The sequence below is a fragment of the Brugia malayi genome (assembly GCF_000002995.4).
Source record: "Brugia malayi strain FR3 genome assembly, contig: Bm_v4_Chr4_scaffold_001, whole genome shotgun sequence".
Lineage (NCBI taxonomy): Eukaryota > Metazoa > Nematoda > Chromadorea > Rhabditida > Onchocercidae > Brugia > Brugia malayi.
Window position 1 is genome coordinate 647014 of NW_025062478.1, and position 21012 is coordinate 668025.

At 25.1% G+C, this 21012-nt stretch overlaps 3 protein-coding genes across 3 annotated transcripts; 1 reads left to right on the plus strand and 2 right to left on the minus strand.

Annotated features, from left to right (window-relative positions):
- Positions 1-6427: 6427 nt before the first annotated feature.
- On the minus strand, positions 6428-10108 carry Bma-hif-1.2 (Uncharacterized protein; the record flags this gene model as incomplete). Its single annotated transcript, XM_043081201.1, has 4 exons — positions 6428-6466; positions 6647-6798; positions 7266-7456; positions 10092-10108. 4 exons carry the CDS (start codon positions 10106-10108, stop codon positions 6428-6430), a joined length of 399 nt encoding a protein of 132 aa, XP_042937135.1.
- A 2905-nt stretch (positions 10109-13013) lies between these two features.
- Positions 13014-15639, plus strand: Bm9032 (Uncharacterized protein; the record flags this gene model as incomplete). Its single annotated transcript, XM_043081202.1, has 10 exons — positions 13014-13106; positions 13191-13310; positions 13438-13584; positions 13702-13776; positions 14114-14207; positions 14449-14555; positions 14632-14771; positions 15061-15128; positions 15215-15288; positions 15535-15639. 10 exons carry the CDS (start codon positions 13014-13016, stop codon positions 15637-15639), a joined length of 1023 nt encoding a protein of 340 aa, XP_042937136.1.
- Positions 15640-16412: 773 nt separating this feature from the next.
- Bm9059 (Uncharacterized protein) lies at positions 16413-16947 on the minus strand (the record flags this gene model as incomplete). The annotated part of the gene is made up of 2 exons (XM_043081203.1): positions 16413-16622; positions 16942-16947. The coding sequence occupies 2 exons, from the start codon at positions 16945-16947 to the stop codon at positions 16413-16415; spliced, it is 216 nt and encodes a 71-aa protein (XP_042937137.1).
- Between the last annotated feature and the right edge of the window lie 4065 nt (positions 16948-21012).

The following is a 21012-nucleotide window of genomic DNA, read 5'->3' on the forward strand; positions in this document are numbered from 1 at the left end:
GCTTGAATCAAATATGTATAAAGCAATATTATTAGTGATAAAATTCTTATAAAAATTTTTTCGCATATTGTTTAAAATGTATTTTTTGATGCATTCCAATTTTTGCATTGATTCATTTATAAATTTTTAAAAGCGGAAATGTAATTAGCTGTTTAAACAATTCGTAAACTAACTATAAAATCTATTTATTGATCAAAATGGCAGAATTAAAAATGCCATGCTTTTTTCAAATAATCTTTAACTTCTCAAAACTCAAAACCAAGCATCAATGATTAACTAATTTGCAGCATTTTCTTAATAACGAAAATTTAAATTTGAGTAAAAAATTAATTTTAATTGCAATAATGATTTAAAACTATGACTAATTAAAAATTTAATCAATTTTGCTATTGAAATAATGTTTAAAATTCAATTATTATTGTTTAATTTATTATTCAAGTTGAAAAATGACTGCACCGAATGTGACCAGTGCAATACAGAGCAATGAAAATAATCAATTAAGTTCAAATTATGTCTTTTTTCTAATTAAATTATATTTTTTAGTAGTTGAAACATTTAACTAAATTGAAATTTGCTAACCAGAACTTAATTTTAAATTCTATATACAAAAACTAATACAAATTGCAGCATTTTCCTAATAATAAAAATTTAATTTTAACCGCAAGAATGGTTTTAAACTATCACTATTTAAAAATTTAATTTATTTTGCTGCTGAAATAATGTTTAAAACTAAATTATTAAAATTATTTAAATTGAAAAGTGACCACACCGAATGTGACCAGTACCCATACAGAGCATGGAAAACCATCAATTAAATTCAAATCATGTATTTTTCAAATTAAATTATATTTTTTAATAGTTCAAACACTCAATTAAATTGAAATTTGCTAGAACCAGAACTTACTTTTAAGTTCTATATACAAAAACTAATACAAATTGCAGCATTTTATTAATAATAAAAATGTAAATTTGAATTACAAATTAACTTTAATTGCAAGAATGATTTATTATTTTTGAACTTAATTGATTATGTTTTATGCATTGTACCAGAGCTGGTCATTTATTGTGTGGTCATTTTATAGTTTAAATATTAAAATACGCTTTTGTAATTGAGTTTTACGTAAAAATTCATCAGCAAAATTAATAAAACTTTCAATTAATCATGGTTTCAATTCAATTTAAGAATTAAATAATATATTCAATTAAGTTCAAAATATTGCTATTTTTAGTAGTTTTGGCACTTTATTAAAATTAAAATTGGTAATTTAGAACAAATTTCCTTGTTTAATGTAAGAAAACAATTACAAATTTTTAAATTTTTAAAAAAATCAAAATTTAAATTTGAAATAAAATCCAATTTAAATCAATTAAATTTAAAAATGGTAATAATTATAAATCATTCTTGCGATTAAAATTAAATTTTAATTCGAATATAAATTTTTATTATTAAGAAAATGCTGCAATTTGTATTAGTTCCCTTATATGAAACTTAAAAACAAGTTCTGGTATTGGCAAATTTCAATTTAATTAAGTGTTTGAAAAACTTAAAAACATAATTTAATTAGAAAAAAAGACATAATTTGAACTTAATTGATTATTTTCTATGCTCTGTATGGTCACTGGTCACATTCGGTGTGGTCACTTTTCAATATAAATAAAAAATTAAACTTTAATAATTGAGTTTTAAACATTATTTCAGCAGCAAAATTAATTAAATTTTTAAATAGTGATAGTTTTAAATCATTCTTGCAATTAAAATTAAATTTGAATTCAAATTTAAATTCTTATTATTAGGAAAATGCTGCAGTTTGTATTGGTTCCTTTATATAAAGCTTAAAAATAAGTTCTGGTTCTAGCAAATTTCAATTTAAATAAATGTTTAAGCTACTAAAAATTATAATTTAATAAGACTTTAAAAGTTAACTTTAAAGCAAACTTTCATTGCAGAAATTAATTAAATCTGCAATTATAATTGATTTCAAATATTTTTTAAATATTAATTTTAGTCACAAATCCAGATAGGATTACTTAAGAAATTTCGACAGATTTTAAAAGTTTTAATTTTTAAGTTTTATATAAAAGAACTAATTCAAACTGCAGCATTTTCCTAATAATAAAAATTTATATTTGAATTAAAATTTAATTTTAATTGCAAGAATAGTTTATAATTATCACTATTTAAAAATTTAATTAATTTTGCTGCTTAAATAATGTTTAAACTCAATTATTAAAATTATTTAAGTTGAAAAATGACCACACCGAATGTAACCAATGAGCATAGAAAATAATGAATAAAGTTCAAATTATTTCTTTTTTTCTAATTAAATTAGAGTTTTTAGTAGCTTAAACACTTAATTAAATTGAAATTTGCTAATACCAGAACTTATTTTTAGTTTTATATAAAAGAATTAATTCAAATTGCTGCATTTTCCTAATAATTAAAACATAATTTTGAAATAAAATTTTGATTTTAGTTGCAAGAATGGTTTAAAACTATCACTATTTAAAAATTTAATTAATATTGCTGCTGAAATAATGTTTAAATTCCAATATTAAAATTTTTTAAGTTGAAAAATGATCACACTGAGTGTGACCAGTGACCATACAGAGCATAGAAAGTTTTCAATTAAGTTCAAATCATGTCTTTTTTTCTAATTAAATTATACAAAGTCATTAAGTTCGAAATATTCATTTTAAAATGAATTATATTTTTCCAGCATTGGCAGATTTTAATTGAAACAGAATTATAAAGAAAATATTAAAACATTTTTAATATTCGATTTAATAAAGCTTTTAAAATCTGTCGAAATTTCTTAAGTATCCCTATCTGGATTTGTGATTAATTATTTAAGAAATATTGAAATTAATTGTAAATGCAGATTTGATTAATTTCTGCAATGAAAGTTTGCTTTAAAGTTAACTTTTAAAGTCTAAAGTTACCATAAAATATCAAAAACAGTCAAGCAGATCAAGTTTATAATCTATTTTAAAATTTTATTAATTTTGCTGCTGAAATAATGTTTAAAACTCAATTATTAAAGTTTAATTTATATTTTTCTAAGTTGAAAATTGACCACACCGAGTGTGACCAGTGACCATACAGAACATAGAAAATAATCAAGTTCAAATTATGTCCTTTTTTCTTATTGAATTATATTTTTTAGTAGCTTAAACATTTAATTCAATTGAAATCTGCCAGAATTCTTTTTTAGTTTTGTATAAAGGAACTAGTACAAATTGCAGCATTTTCCTAATAATAAAAATTTAAATTTGAATTAAAATTTAATTTTATTTGCAAGAATGGTTTAAAACTATCACTGTTTTACAAAATACTTTATTCAAATTTAATATGATATCCTTTGATGATTCATTTTTTTTTTTTGTTTAATTTCTTTTGCATGAAAATATTTCATTACTAATTTAATATTATTTAATCGTATTTATTGGAATATATTTCATTTTATTTCAATAGATTAAATGAAATCAATGAAATGACTTTATATTGATTTCACATTTTAAATTATAATTTCTTTCTACTAATTAATTAAGTTTATAATCAGTTTAAAAAGCTAAATTTCTATGCATTCCAAATTTTCATATAAACCTAACAAATTTAATTAAATTTCTCTTTTTTCCTAGTTATCTTCTTGAGTTATCTTCTTACCTCCTAGTTATCTTCTTGAGATATGAACCGTAAATTAATCAAAATTTCTTTTTTTGTAATTATTAAGATTTAGTTGAAAATACTTTACATAGATATAATGAACACATTTTGCATCATGTACTATTACTAATCATTATTAATTTTAAAAAACACAAATTTAATAAATATAAATCTTCTTTTTGCTATCTTTCTCTTCCCGTGCAAAAAAAAAGAAAATTAATTGTAGAAGAATGAAAAAGATTAAACGATTAGTTGAGTATTTAATTACTTCCATAAGTTTTGAAGCAAATTTAAATTACAAATTTAATTATTATTACCTTCTTTTTAACAATCTTATTTATCTATGAATAAAAAATTAGTATATTTCTGTAATCATTGCTCTAAATTAATATTTATTTTAACACATTTAAACATTTCGATATTTTATTTTGTTAGTTTCATTTCCATAACAGAAAAATATGTATAAAAATAGAATGAAATTCATTAAAAAAAAATTTTTGTTTTTGTCTTGTTGTTACTGAAAGTAATTTAGAATGGAATAATTTGAATGATGCAAAATTTTGATAATTAATTTTTTTGCAGATGTAATTTTTATTAGATAATTAATTTTGAATTAGTCGATTAAAAACATCGATAACTATTTTCTGATGCTAATGCTTTTGTAACAAAAGTAATGGACCTATGCAGTACGCTTCTCCCATCTATCTTAAAAGGTTTTCATTTTCTCATTTATTTTATCACTAGTTAATTTTTATTATTTAGTTTATTTATTCAAATATCGTTTACAATCCTAAATTTAATCTATATGTTAATTTAAAATTTTACTAAATACAAATGATTGAAATGAAGATTAATTGATTTTCATGTTCATATAAAGCAATCGTATATTTATTTCATTCAACAATTTGCAAACGTAAATTCTTCATAATGACGTTTATCCGTGACGTTGATACGTTATATACGTGCAGATCACCGTATTATCTTTATCGACCGTATCAGCTTGAAATTCAACGAACAACAATTCCTAACAATTCAGCAGTGCTTCATCGTACACCAAATCTTGATATCTTATCAGAAATTAATCGACGATCTAGACGACTCGAACGTATTGTTTCTTATCAAAAAATTTTAACAGTTACTCAGGTATTTTCGTTTTTTGTTTTGAATTTTTGATAAAAATTGAATGTAATAAGTTTTACTTTTCGAAAACATTTGTAATTAATTTAAGATTTATATGAGTTAATATGAAAATTGAAAAAAATCATAAATTTTTTTTTTCATAATATATTTGGATTTAACTTTTACTTAAGAAATATTTTCAATATTTTCAATTATTTCGTTTTAAAAATTAGTGATAACTACTTACCTGTCAATTTGAATTTGCCATAACATGTTGAAAATTAAATTTGAATTTATTATAAATTTTTTTTACTATTTTTTTTTTTTTGTTAATTTTTGCTATAAGAAAAGTAAAAACAGAAAATTCAAGTTTTTTTTTTTTTTTTTTTGATAGTAATTTTTCCTAAAATAAAAGAACAAAAAACTTTATAATTTAAAGCATAAAAAGCAACTAAATTATTAATTATTTGTGTTAATTTATAAATATCAAATGACAGCATATATACGAAGGGTTAAATTTTATATGTTATTTTTCAATTAAAATAAATTACAAGAAATAATTTTCGTTTTTATTTCACATTTTAAAAAAAAAAAAACAAAAAAAAGGAACGATTCTTTTAGATGTTACTTTCACTACTTTTGATTATAATGGAAATGACAAAAATTTTGTTAATATGGGAGCATTTCAATAATTGGGAACAAAAATTTGTCCTCGTAAGTTTAATCATTCATTTCATTTAAATAGCATTTAAATACTAATAAAATATACTAATTTCTTTTTTTAATCTTTTTTTTTTTTTTTTGAAAGTTAAAGTATTTGCAATTGAAAATTATGTTCATTTTGCTGAAAAGTTAGCGACAGAAAATTTTAGAAAATAATCGAAATAATAGAAAGAATTCAGAATGATAATTATTGATAATTTCAGATATGCGAAATGTTTCAACCAATACTTTTTGCTACTATTGCATTTATAACATTTTATAGCGTTTTGCGACCAACAAAAAGTATCACACAAATCGCTATCGCATCACTTGTCGCAACATTAATACCATTATTTCTGTTTCCCACTCAATCGCCATTTGTGCTCAGTAAGTTAAATTTTTCAATTTCAATTTTTAGTTTTTTTAATGATAAATTTTATTATCAATGAAATGCTCGTTTAAATGACAAATTGGATTATTATTATCAATGCAACTCAATTTATATAACTAAGAAAAAAAAATCTGCAGAAATCATTTATAATCCATAAATTATTATTGTAAATTCTAATTTCTATTTTTAGTGATAATCAGAATTTTAGCGTTAATTTAAATTCAGTGAAACATTTTTTCTATTTTGTTCTTACTAAATTTGAAAATTTTCTTTCACTCTTTTTTTTTTTGATTTGATTTAAAACAAAAGTAGACAAATTCTTTCAGCAAGATTATTTTCTTTTAAAATAAGTTTTATCTCTTAAAATTCACGACTGCTTTTTAATCGAGTTTGAAATTTAAATTTTATTAAGTGAGTTTTATAAGAATATACATGTGCAAGAATATACATTAATTTTATTAGTTTTATAATTTTATACATAGTTTTATATGAATATATATTACAAACACAACAGACAATCGCTGCACTAACAAGAAGTAGAGAGAACAATTTCATAAAGTAGAAATGCTTTCTCGAAAATCGTCACCCATCTGATAATAAGGGTTATTGAGGAAAAACTTTTTTTCTCACATTTATGATGTCGTCTTCAATACAATTTTCAACAGAAATAGTAGGCATAAATTTTTTATTTCGTTTAAATCAATCTATTTAGAAAAGCGGAAAAAAAAAAAAGAAAAACTGTGTTTGAAAAAAAGGAAAATGTAACATACTTGCGTAAGTCCGAGGTAGATGGAGACACTTTCACTAACGTATAGGATGATACCATCCAGGTCAACAATAGCCAGAAAACCATCTAAACACTCTAGCAATGTTGTTTCAGACCATAAACATCGATGTTCCTCAGTGAGATTAGTTTTCAAAACTGAAATTTATTTTTATTCCAAAAATTTGAAAGATTGAAATTATTTAAATTCAAAAAAAAAAACTTTTGAAGTTCCAGATAAAAACTATTTGGAATATTTACTGTCACATAAGGTATCCAACAAAGAGATCGAAATCTGAGCATCAAAATTGAAAATTAACATCCAGTAATTTCAAGGAATCTCTTTCCGGCATTTTCAAATAAAGCTAAACAATATATTGGGAAGATTTATTACTCCCACTAATTCTAACGGCTAGATTCCAATGATGTTTTTAAATAACCTGCTTGCTTACGCTGCAACTGGTGTGCATTTCAGGTTTTCATAGCTAAAGTTGAAGAAAAATGAATTTGCCTAATGTTTGCAGATGCAAGAAAAACAATTCTTGCATTACTGTAAGCTGTTTATTATGAAAATTTACATAATGCAAGATATCAATAATTCTTGTTAACAAAAAAAAAAAAAATACATTTCGTTGCAACTTTTCGTAACCGGCAAAGAGTCAATGCAACCCGCAATATAGCAATCCGATCCACATGTGTAACTGTTGCTTCATCAACAATTGGTATCACTACTTTGAGATCCGTAAAGATATCCGCTTCCTTACCACGTCGATCACGTGCAGCAAAACGAGATGACTCCCGACGTCGGTCAAGATTTCTAAAAAAAAATAAAAAAAAACTAGTATTTTCAGATGCATACAATGAATGCAAAAACAAATCACCTGATAAATCCCTTCTATTTCGATTCAAAAGATTTCATTCGGACAATATTAGTATAACTTAAAGTAAAATCAATGGTGAAAACAATTTGGTGGTTGGTAATTATTAGTTTTTTTTTTTTCTTTTTATCAATGAACTATGTCAATTTGAAAAGAATGAATAGAATTAGACTGTGCAATTTATTTTTTTTTATGTGAAATAGAATTACTTCATTGATACAGTCATTAAAATATTAATCATTAAGAATTAACTGATAGATTACCTATTAATTCAGCAATATTATTTCCATCGAAATTTTATTTAACAATTGGAATCATCTTAACAACAAATTCTTAAATTATTTCGCATCCGAACTATTCAACAATTTGTAAGCATAAGTTAACAACTGATAAAGTTCGAATTACTTTGCTGTAATGCTAAGGAACGAACATTGCAGTAAAAAAAAGAAAAAAAAAAAGAACCCATTCGAACTTGCGACTAACACATCGTGTAAAATAATTATCATATAAAATAACAGATCGTATAAAATAATTCTGTCCTGCTGATAAGATCACTTATCAGTGTCATTTGCTTTCTAAACAAGCAGCTTATTCCCTTTTTTTTTCCTCATTATTTGTCATTTCACCCTTTTCCATCTTGCAATTTCATTTTGTTACTTATATTTAAGTAACACTTAAAGTCATTAGCAATAAATTTTTTGCAACAATTTTATAAACATAATTAATTAATTACTCCGATGACAAATGATAAATGTAGAAAAGCAAAAACAGCTTAATCTCATCACTCTTCTATGATCGATCATTTTTCATAAAGTTAAATATGCAGTTAAAAGAAAAAATAAGCGACAATTGTAATAAAAAAATAAAGAATAAAACTTTCCATCTCTTAATTCAACCTATTTGCCACAATAATTTTTCTATCTTTATCATAAAATATCCATCTTTTTGATACATTCTTCGCAGCACTAATTCATCTCTTTTTTTCCTATCATAGATCATTCAGGCAGAAGTTGTTAGCTCAATTAAATCTTCTCTCATACTTCTTATCTTTCAATAATAAAAAAAAAAAAACCATAAAGATATATCGATATAGAGTAGAGCTAAACTAAAAGTAATCATTATTCATATTTTAAATATTACACAAAAAATCTTAATAGAAATTGTATTCCTTATAAAATATATTTCATATCAAAAATATATTTAAATTATACTTTCTAATTACTGATTAAATAATTATCATGAAATTAATCTCATCCATTATATATTCATAAATGATACAAATCAAAATAATTGATTCAAATTATCAAAAATGAAAAAAATAAATTAATTAGGGATTATGTTACACAAATAACAATTCAAAGAGAGAGAGGGGAAGAGAAAGAGAAAGAAAACATAAATTCTGAACCATAAATTATAACAAAATCGAACAATAATTCGTAGAAATATATTTTAGTACAATTTTATCCTTAATTTTTAGCATTTGCATAAGAAAAAAGGGAAGTAAACATAATTAAGAAACCAAAAAACTTTGAAAATCCGCCTTTCCAGGGTGGCATTAATTTCACTAATCGGAATTAGTCGCATGCTGCACCCAAACCCACTGCTAAATGATCCTTTGAGGGATTTATTTCGTGTGATTCAACTTAGGATAAAGTTATTTCCGTTACTCAGAATTCTCTAATTATCTTCCCAACTCTCTATTTTTATTAACTCTCATCGTCTTTCTCACACCATAAATACACTCTTCTCACTTCACCTATAATCATTAATTAGTTAATTAATTGCTATTTACAATTAATTTTATCTTCTGAGCATTTGGTAGAATTCGTTCGAATATTCTAGCCTATATCATAACAAATAAAAAGATGTCACCAGCATGAAGGTAGGTTATGAAGGTGGTTTAATAAAAATGTAATGTTAAACAAATAAGTTCAAATGATTTCATAATGTTGATCGAACCTAATCATTAAATTCGCTGTAACTCAAAACAATATTCACTAAATGAATTAATCATTTTCAACGTACATATTTATACTTAAAATTCATTTTTGCATTTAAAATGAATTAAAAATGATTAGATGGGATCAATTACTTTTGATTTTATTATTTATTAATATTTCAAAAAATTCTTTTCACAATTTTCTGCCGTGATAAACAAAGAGATGATACTAACATGAAAGAAAATCATGACCATGAAGATGGCGTATTGCCAGTAAATTCAAAATACTTTTATGACGTTGATTAATTTTATTTTTGTAACTTCATTAGTATTTTAAAATTTACATTTTCGTTAAATTTATAGTTTGAGCCATTAAGAATGTTGTTAGCTCCACTAATTCAAATCATTTTGAATGCATGGATTAATATTTTCTTACGTAATTATGTAAATCACTTAATTGAGGTCAATTTTTGGGATCAATTTTTTAAAAAAAATTAATTTATTATTTGACATGTAATGACTATCTGATTTTTTAATAATAACTAGAAATATTATTCGAAAATTGCTAAAACAACAAAAAATGAAATAATTTAAAATGAGATTTAAGAGAGAAAATGCATAGAAATTAAGCATACCGTTGTCCCGAAGACATAAGTTATAGCAGCATCTCACTGAAATGCTTTCTAGTTTGAATAGCATATGGCATTGAATATTGATATGCTTGCTTAATCGTAAGGAAGCACTGCAATTTATAAACTATATTTGATTATTGTTTATGAGAAAAGTTCACTTTGAAATTAGGTGAAGAATAAATTGTAATAAATAAATTGGAAATATAATAACAATAAGACATTATAGTAATTTAATAACACTACTACTAATAGTAATAACAATACTCAACACGCATGCAAGAACAATGTTAATAGAAATGAATGAAGCCAACAAAAAAAGCATGCACTTCAATATAAAAAAATGTCATAATAACAAATGGTATGAGTAAAGATACAAAATGCTGTAGTTAATGGAATTAACCGAAAAATGCATGCAAAAACAATGTTAATAAAAAAAAAAAAAAAACGATGAGAACAACGAAAAACAAAAGCATGCAATAAATAGAAAAGAAAAAACGCTTTAATAATAAATGGTGTAAGTAAGTTTACAAAACACATGCATGTTAGTAAAACTAACCAAGAAACGCATGCAAAAACAATGTTAATAAAAGAACAGCAAATAGTATAAAGTAACAAAAATCATGCAGTTAATAAAATTAACCAAAAAATGCATGCAAAACAATGTTAATAAAAAACGAGTGGAAAATAAAAGCATGCAATAAATACAAAAGAAAAGAGTGTACATCTTAATAATAAATGGTGTTAGTTTACAAAAAACATGCATGTTAATATAACTACCCAAGAAACGCATGCAAAAACAATGTTAATAAAAAAACAGCAAATGGTATAAAGTTACAAAAAGCATGCAGTTATAAAATGCAAAAAATGTAGGTGTTAAAAGCAAAAATAAAAAAAAAAAAAATAAAAAAACACGCAATTTGTAGAAATAGCCGAACACATGCATAAACAAAATATAAACAAAGAAATGATAAAAGTGACAATTTTTGAAACAAAAGAAAAAAAGATAGAAATTAGTGGTGATGAAACAAAAATAAATTAATACTAGTAGAATGAACAAAAGTTAGCAAAAAGCATGCTAGAGACAGTTTTAATAAAAAAAAAAAAAAAAAAAAGAGAAAAAAATGAAAATCGCAGCAAAATAGATGAATGAAAAAAAAAAAAAAAAACATGCAGTTAATAAAATTCAAAAAAAATTTTTCAAAAAAAAAACTAAAAAAAAGATTCCAAAAAGAAAATCCGAATAAAACAGAACTAATTTCAAAAAAGATTTTAACTCATTTCAAAAAAAAAAATTGAAAACGCAAAAATTAAAAAAAAAAAAAAAAAACAAAAACTAAATATTTTTGAGATCTTTTTAAAGCTTAAAGTTCTACCAATTCAAAAAATATCCTTAAAAATGAATAGAAATCAAAAGTTTTGAAATTTATTCCAGATTTCAGTAGGTCCATCTGAATTTCAAAACCATAAATTTTTTCTATATGCTTGGTTAATGTTATACTGACGAAGGAAGGTATAATTCTATACCTCCCTTCGACTATCCCTACCCTCCCTCCCACCACATACACACAAAGATAATTACAGAGGTAATTACAAATTGATATCAACTTATGATTTAGCTCAAAATAAAATTCAAAAATTAGACCTTATTAAATCCATCCTCTGTTGATTCCATCCTCTGAAACATTTAAAAAATATTTGAATTCAATTATAATTGCAGATTTAATAAATTTCTGCAATGAAAGTTTGCTTTAAAGTTAACTTTTAAAATCTAAAGTTAGCATAAAATGTCGAAAGTAGTCAAGCAGATCAAGTTTAATGCAAATAAAAGTAATCAATTAAGTTCAATAAATGTTTATTTTTAAATGAATTAGTAGTTCAAACACTTAATTAAATTGAAATTTGTTTGCTAGAACCAGAACTTATTTTTAAGTTTTATATAAAAGAACTAATACAAATTGCAGCATTTTCTTAATAATAAAAATTTAAATTTGAATTAAAATTTAATTTCAATTGAAAGAATGATTTATAACTATCACTATTTTAAAGTGATAGTTATAAATTATGACTTTGATGAACGGTCCCTTATCGTATGAATAGTGTGAGCAGTAATATTAGCACCATCAATAATATCATCCTTATATCTTTCTCTCTCTTGACCCCAAGTTTGGTTTTTTGATTAAACCAGCAACATTTATATGCATCTTATATTTATATGCAACATTTTATATGATATTTCGATCTTCCAGGCGCAGTTCTTCGATATTTCGATGTCCCAGGCGCGACATTCTTTTATTATTTTTTTCTTCCATTAATTCCATTCCTTTAGGCATATTATTTGAGTTTGGTGTAGGTGAAAAAGGTGGGAATAGAGATATTTGGAGGATTATGTTAGGAAGGCTATATAGATCGGTCGTGTATGTGTGTGTGTGTGTGTGTTTGTGTGTGTATGTGTATGTGTGTATGTGCATGTGTGTATGTGCATGTGTGTATGTGCATGTGTGTATGTGTATGTGTATATGTGTATGTGTGTGTTTGTTTATGTTTATCGTCAGGATGAACTTAGCTGATGCGAAAAGGAGAAGGATGAAGGGTTACTGTACGTATTTTTCATCTGTCACCAACAAAATGACATACTCGTTTCGATTTTTTTCCATTTCTCTGTCACACACATATAACTAACAAACATTTTAAGTGATGTCGTTTGTCTACCTCTTTAATAGGTTTTCTCATTCACTTTACGCATTAATTGCATCTTCTCCTTTTGTTGAGGTATCCATGACCACAGATTTTATAAATAGCGACGTTTTTGAACATTTTTCACCTTCTTTACAATTTGAAAAATATCTTCAAAGATTTAAAAAAAAAAATTTTTTTTTTTAATTTGGTTATGATATTTTTAGGAAAAAAATAGAGGATATCGGCAGAATGACAGCATTATCACAGGAAGAGATCTTACAAAGTACACGTACAGTTTTACAGGGTTTGGAAGCACTGAAGGATGAGCATGAATCGATCAAGGTAAATAGACAAATATTCCGATGATTTTCTGAAAAAGCGATCTTAGAATTCGTTTACTTTTCTAAACAATAGTTAGCATTACAGGGTACATTGGTGAGTAGTATTCAAGGATTGCATGCTGATGAATCGGCACTTATTGAGGAAAAGACACATATTGTGGACAGAAATTTGGAAATGTTACGCTTAGGCATCGAAGAAGCTCAGGTTAGAATTTAGTTTTTTTTTTTTTTTTTTTTTAACAAAAAATAATATTTTTCTTTTTTATTTTTTATATCTATCAGCAGAGTAAGTCAGTAAAAGTTCGGGTTTAATTTTATTAAAAATAATTTAGGTTATGATGGCATTAGCTGGTCATCTACAGACAGTAGAAGCCGAGAAACAGAAGTTGAAAGCGCAAGTACGAAGACTTTGTCAAGAGAATGCATGGCTTCGAGATGAATTAAATTCAACGCAGCAAAAGCTGCAAGCCACTGGACAGGTTTGTTGACTGATATTAATTGATATTAAAGGACGAAAAAAAAAAATTCCTTTTTTACGATTTTTTCTAATTTTTGAGCTTTTCTCTGGCAAATTTTTAACAATAATTAAATTACAGCAAGTAGCACAATTGGAAGAGGAAAAAAAGCACTTAGAATATATGAATTCGATCAAGAAATATGATGACCAACAGGTTACTGCATTTTGGTTTCTTATAATTTACGCAGCAATATTGAGTCTTCTATAAATAAGTATTAGAAAAGCATGTTATATGTTCGATATATAAAAATCTGTTAATATAATAGTCGTTTGTAAGCAATTATTTCTTTCGATAAATAGCTAAGAAATCAAGTTGATAAGTAATTTTGCTGATAATGCGGTATTCAGTAATGCAAGGAATTGGAAATTTTAAAAACTGCACAATGTTAAGCATTTAGCAAAATTTTGCTTTTAAAATGTTTCTTAGTTAGAAAATCCTTGAATCTGTGTTTAATGTTAAAAATATAATCTAAATTGTTAGATGAATTCAGGAAAATGACAAAACCATGGATCAGAACGACAATCGTAATGACAACACTCTTCAGGATTTAGGTTTTGGTCCAGAAGAAGACGAGGAAATAAGTGGTAATGCACATTTTTGTTATTTGCTTTCGTTACTAATCAATCCATTTAGTTATCAAGCTTTATCATTATTTTTTCACACATTCCTTATGAATACTTAGTTATACTCTGTATGCATTAGAAACTTACTAAAATTATGTCTTAATCTGATTTCCAGTTATACATTTTATTACTATTGTTTATAAGCTGTACTGTTATAATTTAGTTAATGAATAGAACAGCGATAGAATAAGTTGAGTTATAGGACACATGTCTGGGCAATTTGCACATCCCACACCTGCTCATTCGATGGCAGCAAGTGCATCTGCTGGCTATGAAATTCCAGCTCGTCTTCGAACTCTGCACAATTTGGTAGATATTTTTTAAATTAATTCCAACAGTTTTTCGAAATGATCATTGAGCTATTGATTTGCTAATAATTTTATAGGTAATACAATATGCATCACAAGGACGGTATGAAGTAGCAGTACCTCTTTGTAAGCAAGCTCTGGAAGATTTAGAGAAGACTAGTGGGCACGATCATCCAGATGTCGCAACTATGCTTAATATTCTAGCTCTTGTTTACCGGTAATTCTTTTAATTAGCAAAAGACACGATGTTATTGACTATTAATATGGTTTTGATTAAAATAACTATTTCCATTAAGTTATTTGTGAAATAAAAACGTTTGAATTGTTTTCCCAGATTGACTTAGATTATTTCGCAAAAGATATCATGGGAAATATTTATATGAATTTTAGATCTTAACATAAAAGTGCAGAATAAATGGTAGATAATCTTGAAAAGATGTATGTCTGTCTAATATTTTAATATATGTTTTCTCGTTATAACTAGATTCAATATTTTTCCTTTTTAGTGATCAAAACAAATATAAGGAGGCAGCTAACTTACTAAACGAAATGCTTCGTTTAGATGCTTCGTTTAGTAAGTTAGCTGCCTCCTTACATTACGTGAAAAATGTCTTGGTGAAAATCATCCCGCTGTTGCGGCAACACTCAATAATCTGGCAGTGTTATATGGGAAACGGGGTAAATATAAGGATGCAGAACCACTTTGTAAGAGAGCTTTGGAAATCCGAGAAAATGTTCGTTTTGTAATTGGGATTTCAAATTTTTTTTTCGAAAAAATCTAAGATTTCATCATAAATGTAGAACCTTTTTGCGAAATGCCAGGATGTGGCTAGTAAATTATTCAGTGATGAAGGACGACATCATTTAAGTGTCATTTGTTATTTAAGCATTTAAGTATTTAAGTTCATTTTGCTATTATTAAGCTATAAATGTACCTTTTAGAAGTACTGGTAATTGTCCATTACGAATACTTTTTTTAGGTGCTGGGCGCCGATCATCCAGATGTTGCTAAGCAATTAAATAATCTTGCTTTGATCATTTCTTCCGAATATGGTAACTTAGATTATACCCGACTTAGCAGATAAGATGGTAGCAACATCAATGGTCAAAGGGGACAACTGTGAGCTATGTAAAAGATTTAGCAATATATCGTATAAATAGAACAGTTAAACCACAGTTCTCTAAAATTTTATACAGAAGCCAAATTGGCAAAAATGAATCATTTAAATTCTTCGTACTGTAATTAAATATCTTATGAGCATTACAAAATTCCCTACAAATAAAGAAATATCAACTTCAGATTTCTCTACAAACATAGGAATATCACACTTCAGAGAAATTGAAAATATACATAAAAACAAATCGGCATACATTCATTTACATTTTTATAAAAAACCTAATAAAATCAGCGACGAAATTGGGACTTACGAAAATTAACTAAAGAAATAGTGAAAATAGTGGATGCAACTTTAATACTATTGAAATTCTAAAGTAGTGAAATGAAAGTAATGGCATGAGAAAAGGAAAAATAGTTAAGCTAAAAAGAACTAAAAAGAAAAAACACTTTTTTAGAGAAATCAAAGTTTAAAACTTGGGTACAAAAATGAACAATGCTGTAGTATTTGAAATAAGCCAGCTCTATATTACTGCAATTTTTCCATCAAAATCCATAAAAAGCAAATAACCACCACAAAAAAAAAGAAAAAAAAAAAAAAAAAAAAGTAGTAAATAATAAAAAATAAAAATTCACAAAAAATGACGAAAAAAACGAAACAACAAATTAGCATTTAGCAATACAAACCGAAGGAAAAGAAGATCCAGGTAATGATTAAGAATTTTTTTTTCTTTTTTTTCAATATTAAGTTTGTGGTGGTTGTTGTTGTTGCTGTTGTAGACCAAGTGCATTGAATAAACGTGATTTTAAACCAGATGATGATTGTGATTGAGTCATACCACGATGTATTTGTGAAGCAGTAGCAGTAGTAGTAGTAGGTGACATTAACGAATCATCCGCATATGTACTAGTAGCTGTTAATGCTGACTGATGACCAGACACAGGCGGTTCATGCTGCAAATAATCAAAAACTATACACTACATTCACTTGAACAAACAATCATTAAGTTTTCTTTTCTTTTTTCCTTCTATGAGGAAAAAAGAAACTTGCAACAAGATAAAACCAAATAGAGAGAAAGAAAAAAAAAAACACATCTATGATATAATCTCTTTTACGGGAATATCGTATTCAGCAAAAAGAAAAAAAAATAAAAAATAAATTTCTAGAGATAATTAAATACCGAAAAAGCTAGAATAATTTCTGATAAAGCTTGATGTATGCTAAGAAGTGTACTAGTAAAATAATGATTACATTACGGTTCCAAATACTCACATGCATCTTTCTATAAAGGACGCGCATTTGAGACTTTTTATACTCATTTAAAATTAAAAGACTAAATTTTCGTAAATACAAAAACTATATTAAACAAATTCAATTATAAAGGCTTAAAATGACAAGGCTTGAATCTTTTCTAAAGTAATACAAAATTAAAAGCTACTATTTTAGTGTACGTTTTAAACGAGACCTATATTAATCTATCTAAGTTTATTTTTACATAAAGGTAAAAATCCTAACTGTGATGCTTATATATCAGTCACTCATTGATAATAACACTACTAAGTAACCAAATAAATTACTTAGCTTCATTACCTCTTTTACTGAAATTTATAATACCAATGCAACATTAAAATATGTTCAACCATGTTGAAAAGCACTGTCGTAGAAAAAGATGGCAAATAGCAGTAAGCAAAATAAGAATAAATTTCATCTTTTTTAGTCCATAATTCGGAACATACAACTTTAGGGAAAAACTTTCAAACATCTAGAAAAATCTTGTATAATCGATTAGATAAATAATTTAGCAATAATCAAATGGAAATTGGAAAAAATTCGAGATTATTAAACGATTAGAAATTAATGGTCAAAAATAAAGATTTGTTCTGAAAGAAAGAGAAAGTAATATTTACAGCTTGCTGAACTGCTGTAAAAATGTAATTACAGAACGATTGAAATGATTAACAATTTCTGAAAAAAATGATAACGGTAAAAGTTTTAAGCAATAAGCTAATAAGAAATTGACGTATAATATAATATGCACTCTATATCTATAGCTTTTTTTTTTGCAGCTAAGTTAAAAATTAAGTTAAATTAAATTAAATTAAAATATATACCTTATTTCAACACGGTATATGCAAAGAATGAAAAATGAAAGAATAATAATTTAGTGAAGAGATTAAATCAACTTCATCATATTTCAATGATTGAATAATTTTGAAACTATCTTTTAAAACATGGAATTTCTTTTCATATAAATATTATAAATAACATCCAAAAACATCTTCCTTGTTCATATTTCGACAAATCGGCAAGCATAATAATGACAATGAAGCAAATTTAAAATTTCTACAAATTTAACTAAGAAAATATATACTTCATTAAAAACAAAATATTGGACAATCAGATGCCTTTTTATAGAAGAAAGTAATGAAATCAATAGTTAATTGATCTCCAAATCAAAAAAGAAAGGAAAAGAAAGGACAATCTACTTATATTACAAATCAATGCTACAAGCTTTTTTGCGCTCAAAATATGGCTATCAACGTTGAAAAAAAAAAAAAAAGGAATAAAAGAATCAAGAAATATAAAATGGATTCAAATCCAAAAATAAATTTATTCAAAAAAAAAATCTTAATTCCTCAAAAAAAGAAACTCAAGTTACGGCGTACAAATAACTATTCAAATAATGGCCGTTGGATTTTCCTTTCCTACGGTATAACAATACTGTGGTTAGTTCAGTGATATTTGGTGTTGCATGTAATATAGTATTCCTGCATTTGCGCTAAAAAAAAAGTCCGCCTCAAATTGATTGCAGATTTATAAAATTAATAGTTATTTGTACGCCGTAACTTGAGTTTCTTTTTTTGAGGAATTAAGATTCTTTTTTTTTTTGAAGAAATTTATTTTTGGATTTGAATCCATTTTATATTTCTTGATTCTTTTATTCCTTTTTTTTTTTTTTTTTTTTTCAACGTTGATAGCCATATTTTGAGCGCAAAAAAGCTTGTAGCATTGATTTGTAATATAAGTAGATTGTCCTTTCTTTTCCTTTCTTTTTTGATTTGGAGATCAATTAACTATTGATTTCATTACTTTCTTCTATAAAAAGGTAGTGTTATTATCAATGAGTGACTGATATATAAGCATCACAGTTAGGATTTTTACCTTTATGTAGAAATAAAGATAAACTTAAATAGATTAATATAGGTCTCGTTTAAAACGTACACTAAAATAGTAGCTTTTAATTTTGTATTACTTTAGAAAAGATTCAAGCCTTGTCATTAAGCCTTTATAATTGAATTTGTTTAATATAGTTCTTGTACTTACGAAAATTTAGTCTTTTAATTTTAAATGAGTATAAAAAGTCTCAAATGCGCGTCCTTTATAGAAAGATGCATGTGAGTATTTGGAACCGTAATGTAATCATTATTTTACTAGTACACTTCTTAGCATACATCAAGCTTTATCAGAAATTATTCTAGCTTTTTCGGTATTTAATTATCTCTAGAAATTTATTTGTTTTTTTTTTTTTTTTTTGCTGAATACGATATTCCCGTGAAAGAAAGAGATCATATCATAGATGTGCTATTTTATTTCTTTTGGTCTTCGCCACAACGACCCACAGCGTTACATGGTGCCTTAAATGCTGATTGATTCCAATAATGTATTCCAAATCGGGGTCTCATATAATTTCAACATTCTTTCATTTCTGCATAGGCTTTTTTTCATGTTCATAACAATTATTGTAATTTTAATATAACTATAAGGTTTCTTTTCTAATCTTTCAAATCCAACTTTCTGTTCTTATATGATCTTTTGCATCCTTTTCACTTCCTTTTCTCTTTATAATGAATAATAATAATAATTGATAGTAATAAATAACAATAATTATAAATCTATTGAAAAAAAGAATATTGAAAAAAATTTAATTCAAATCATTAGTTAACTAATCGATGATATCTGTCTTGGTACATCTGATTAATTTACAACGATTGCAGTGAAATGTTATGATATGATCAAATTTCAGAGGAGATTGAACAGAACGATAATTTAATCGTTGAAAAATAAAGTGAGTGAAATGTGATCTGAAATTATGTGCAAATTTAAGAGTGCTTTTCAAAATTTATCCTAGTACTACTATCACTTGAATACTTCTCAAGTTTCTTCAAAATTTTTTTATTTTTTTAAATAAAAACTCTTTTAATAAGTGAAGTTACTCTCTTAAGAAGTTACTTTGTTAAGAATTTGCTATAATTCATAATGAATGAATGAATGACTAAAATACAAAAATAAAATTATGCATTTTTCAATTAAACTAATATTTTTACTAGCGATGCTATTTGTCTTTTTTGTATCACTGAGGAAAATTTTTACATTAAAATAAATTTTAGAAATAGAAATATTAGAATAAATTTTAAGGATTAATTTTGAAGAATTTTTTCTTTATATTCTAAATTATTTAGATTACATTATTCACACCAATTTCTATACTAAAATTTGTATAAAAGCCTAAACGATTCAAAAATAATTGTTTTTGTTTTTTAAAAAATGATTTATAAAAAAAAAATGATTCATTTTAAAATATTTTAAATTTTCAATTAATTTTTTGCAAGAAGACAATTATCAAAAGTAAAAATATAAATTCTTCCATTTTGGAAGAATTTATATTTCTCTTTCTCATCGACAATTTTCAATACTGTCAAATATAAAAAAACAAATATGAAAAAGCGAAAAGCAAAATGTCAAAAGAAAACAGAGTGACACAGTTTGAATGCAGTGAAGCATACTAAACAATAACATGCGGATTATTGGCTAGCTTTTTGCCTAGCTTCTTGGCTATTATCTTCTTGGCTAACAGTTTAATATATACTAAAGAGCCAAATGATTATTGAGAAGAGCTAAATTAAAATTATAAAAAAAAAATGTCTCTGCTTTAGAATGAAAGCTAATATGAAACCTAAATGAAATTTTATTGCTATTTATAGAAGTAATTTTAGAATATAGCTAAAAGGGATTAACTGTTAACTTTCAATAAATAAATCAATAAATTTCATTTATTGATTTTCAATAAATCAACAAAAAAATTTCATTTATTCCAATTTATAATAATTTCTTCTTAAATACTTTTCAAAAGACAATAACTAATCTTTTTGGGACTTTTTAGTTCTTAAAATACAAAAATTAATTCTTAATACTTGTTTAAAAAAAAAAATACACAAATACAAAAATTAATTTTCTCCGTAATATTTGTTTACTCGCAGATGAAAAACTAAAACAGTACAAAAAAAAAAAAAAAAAAACGGAATGATTATAGCGTATATTCATGATAGATTTTTAATTCAACAT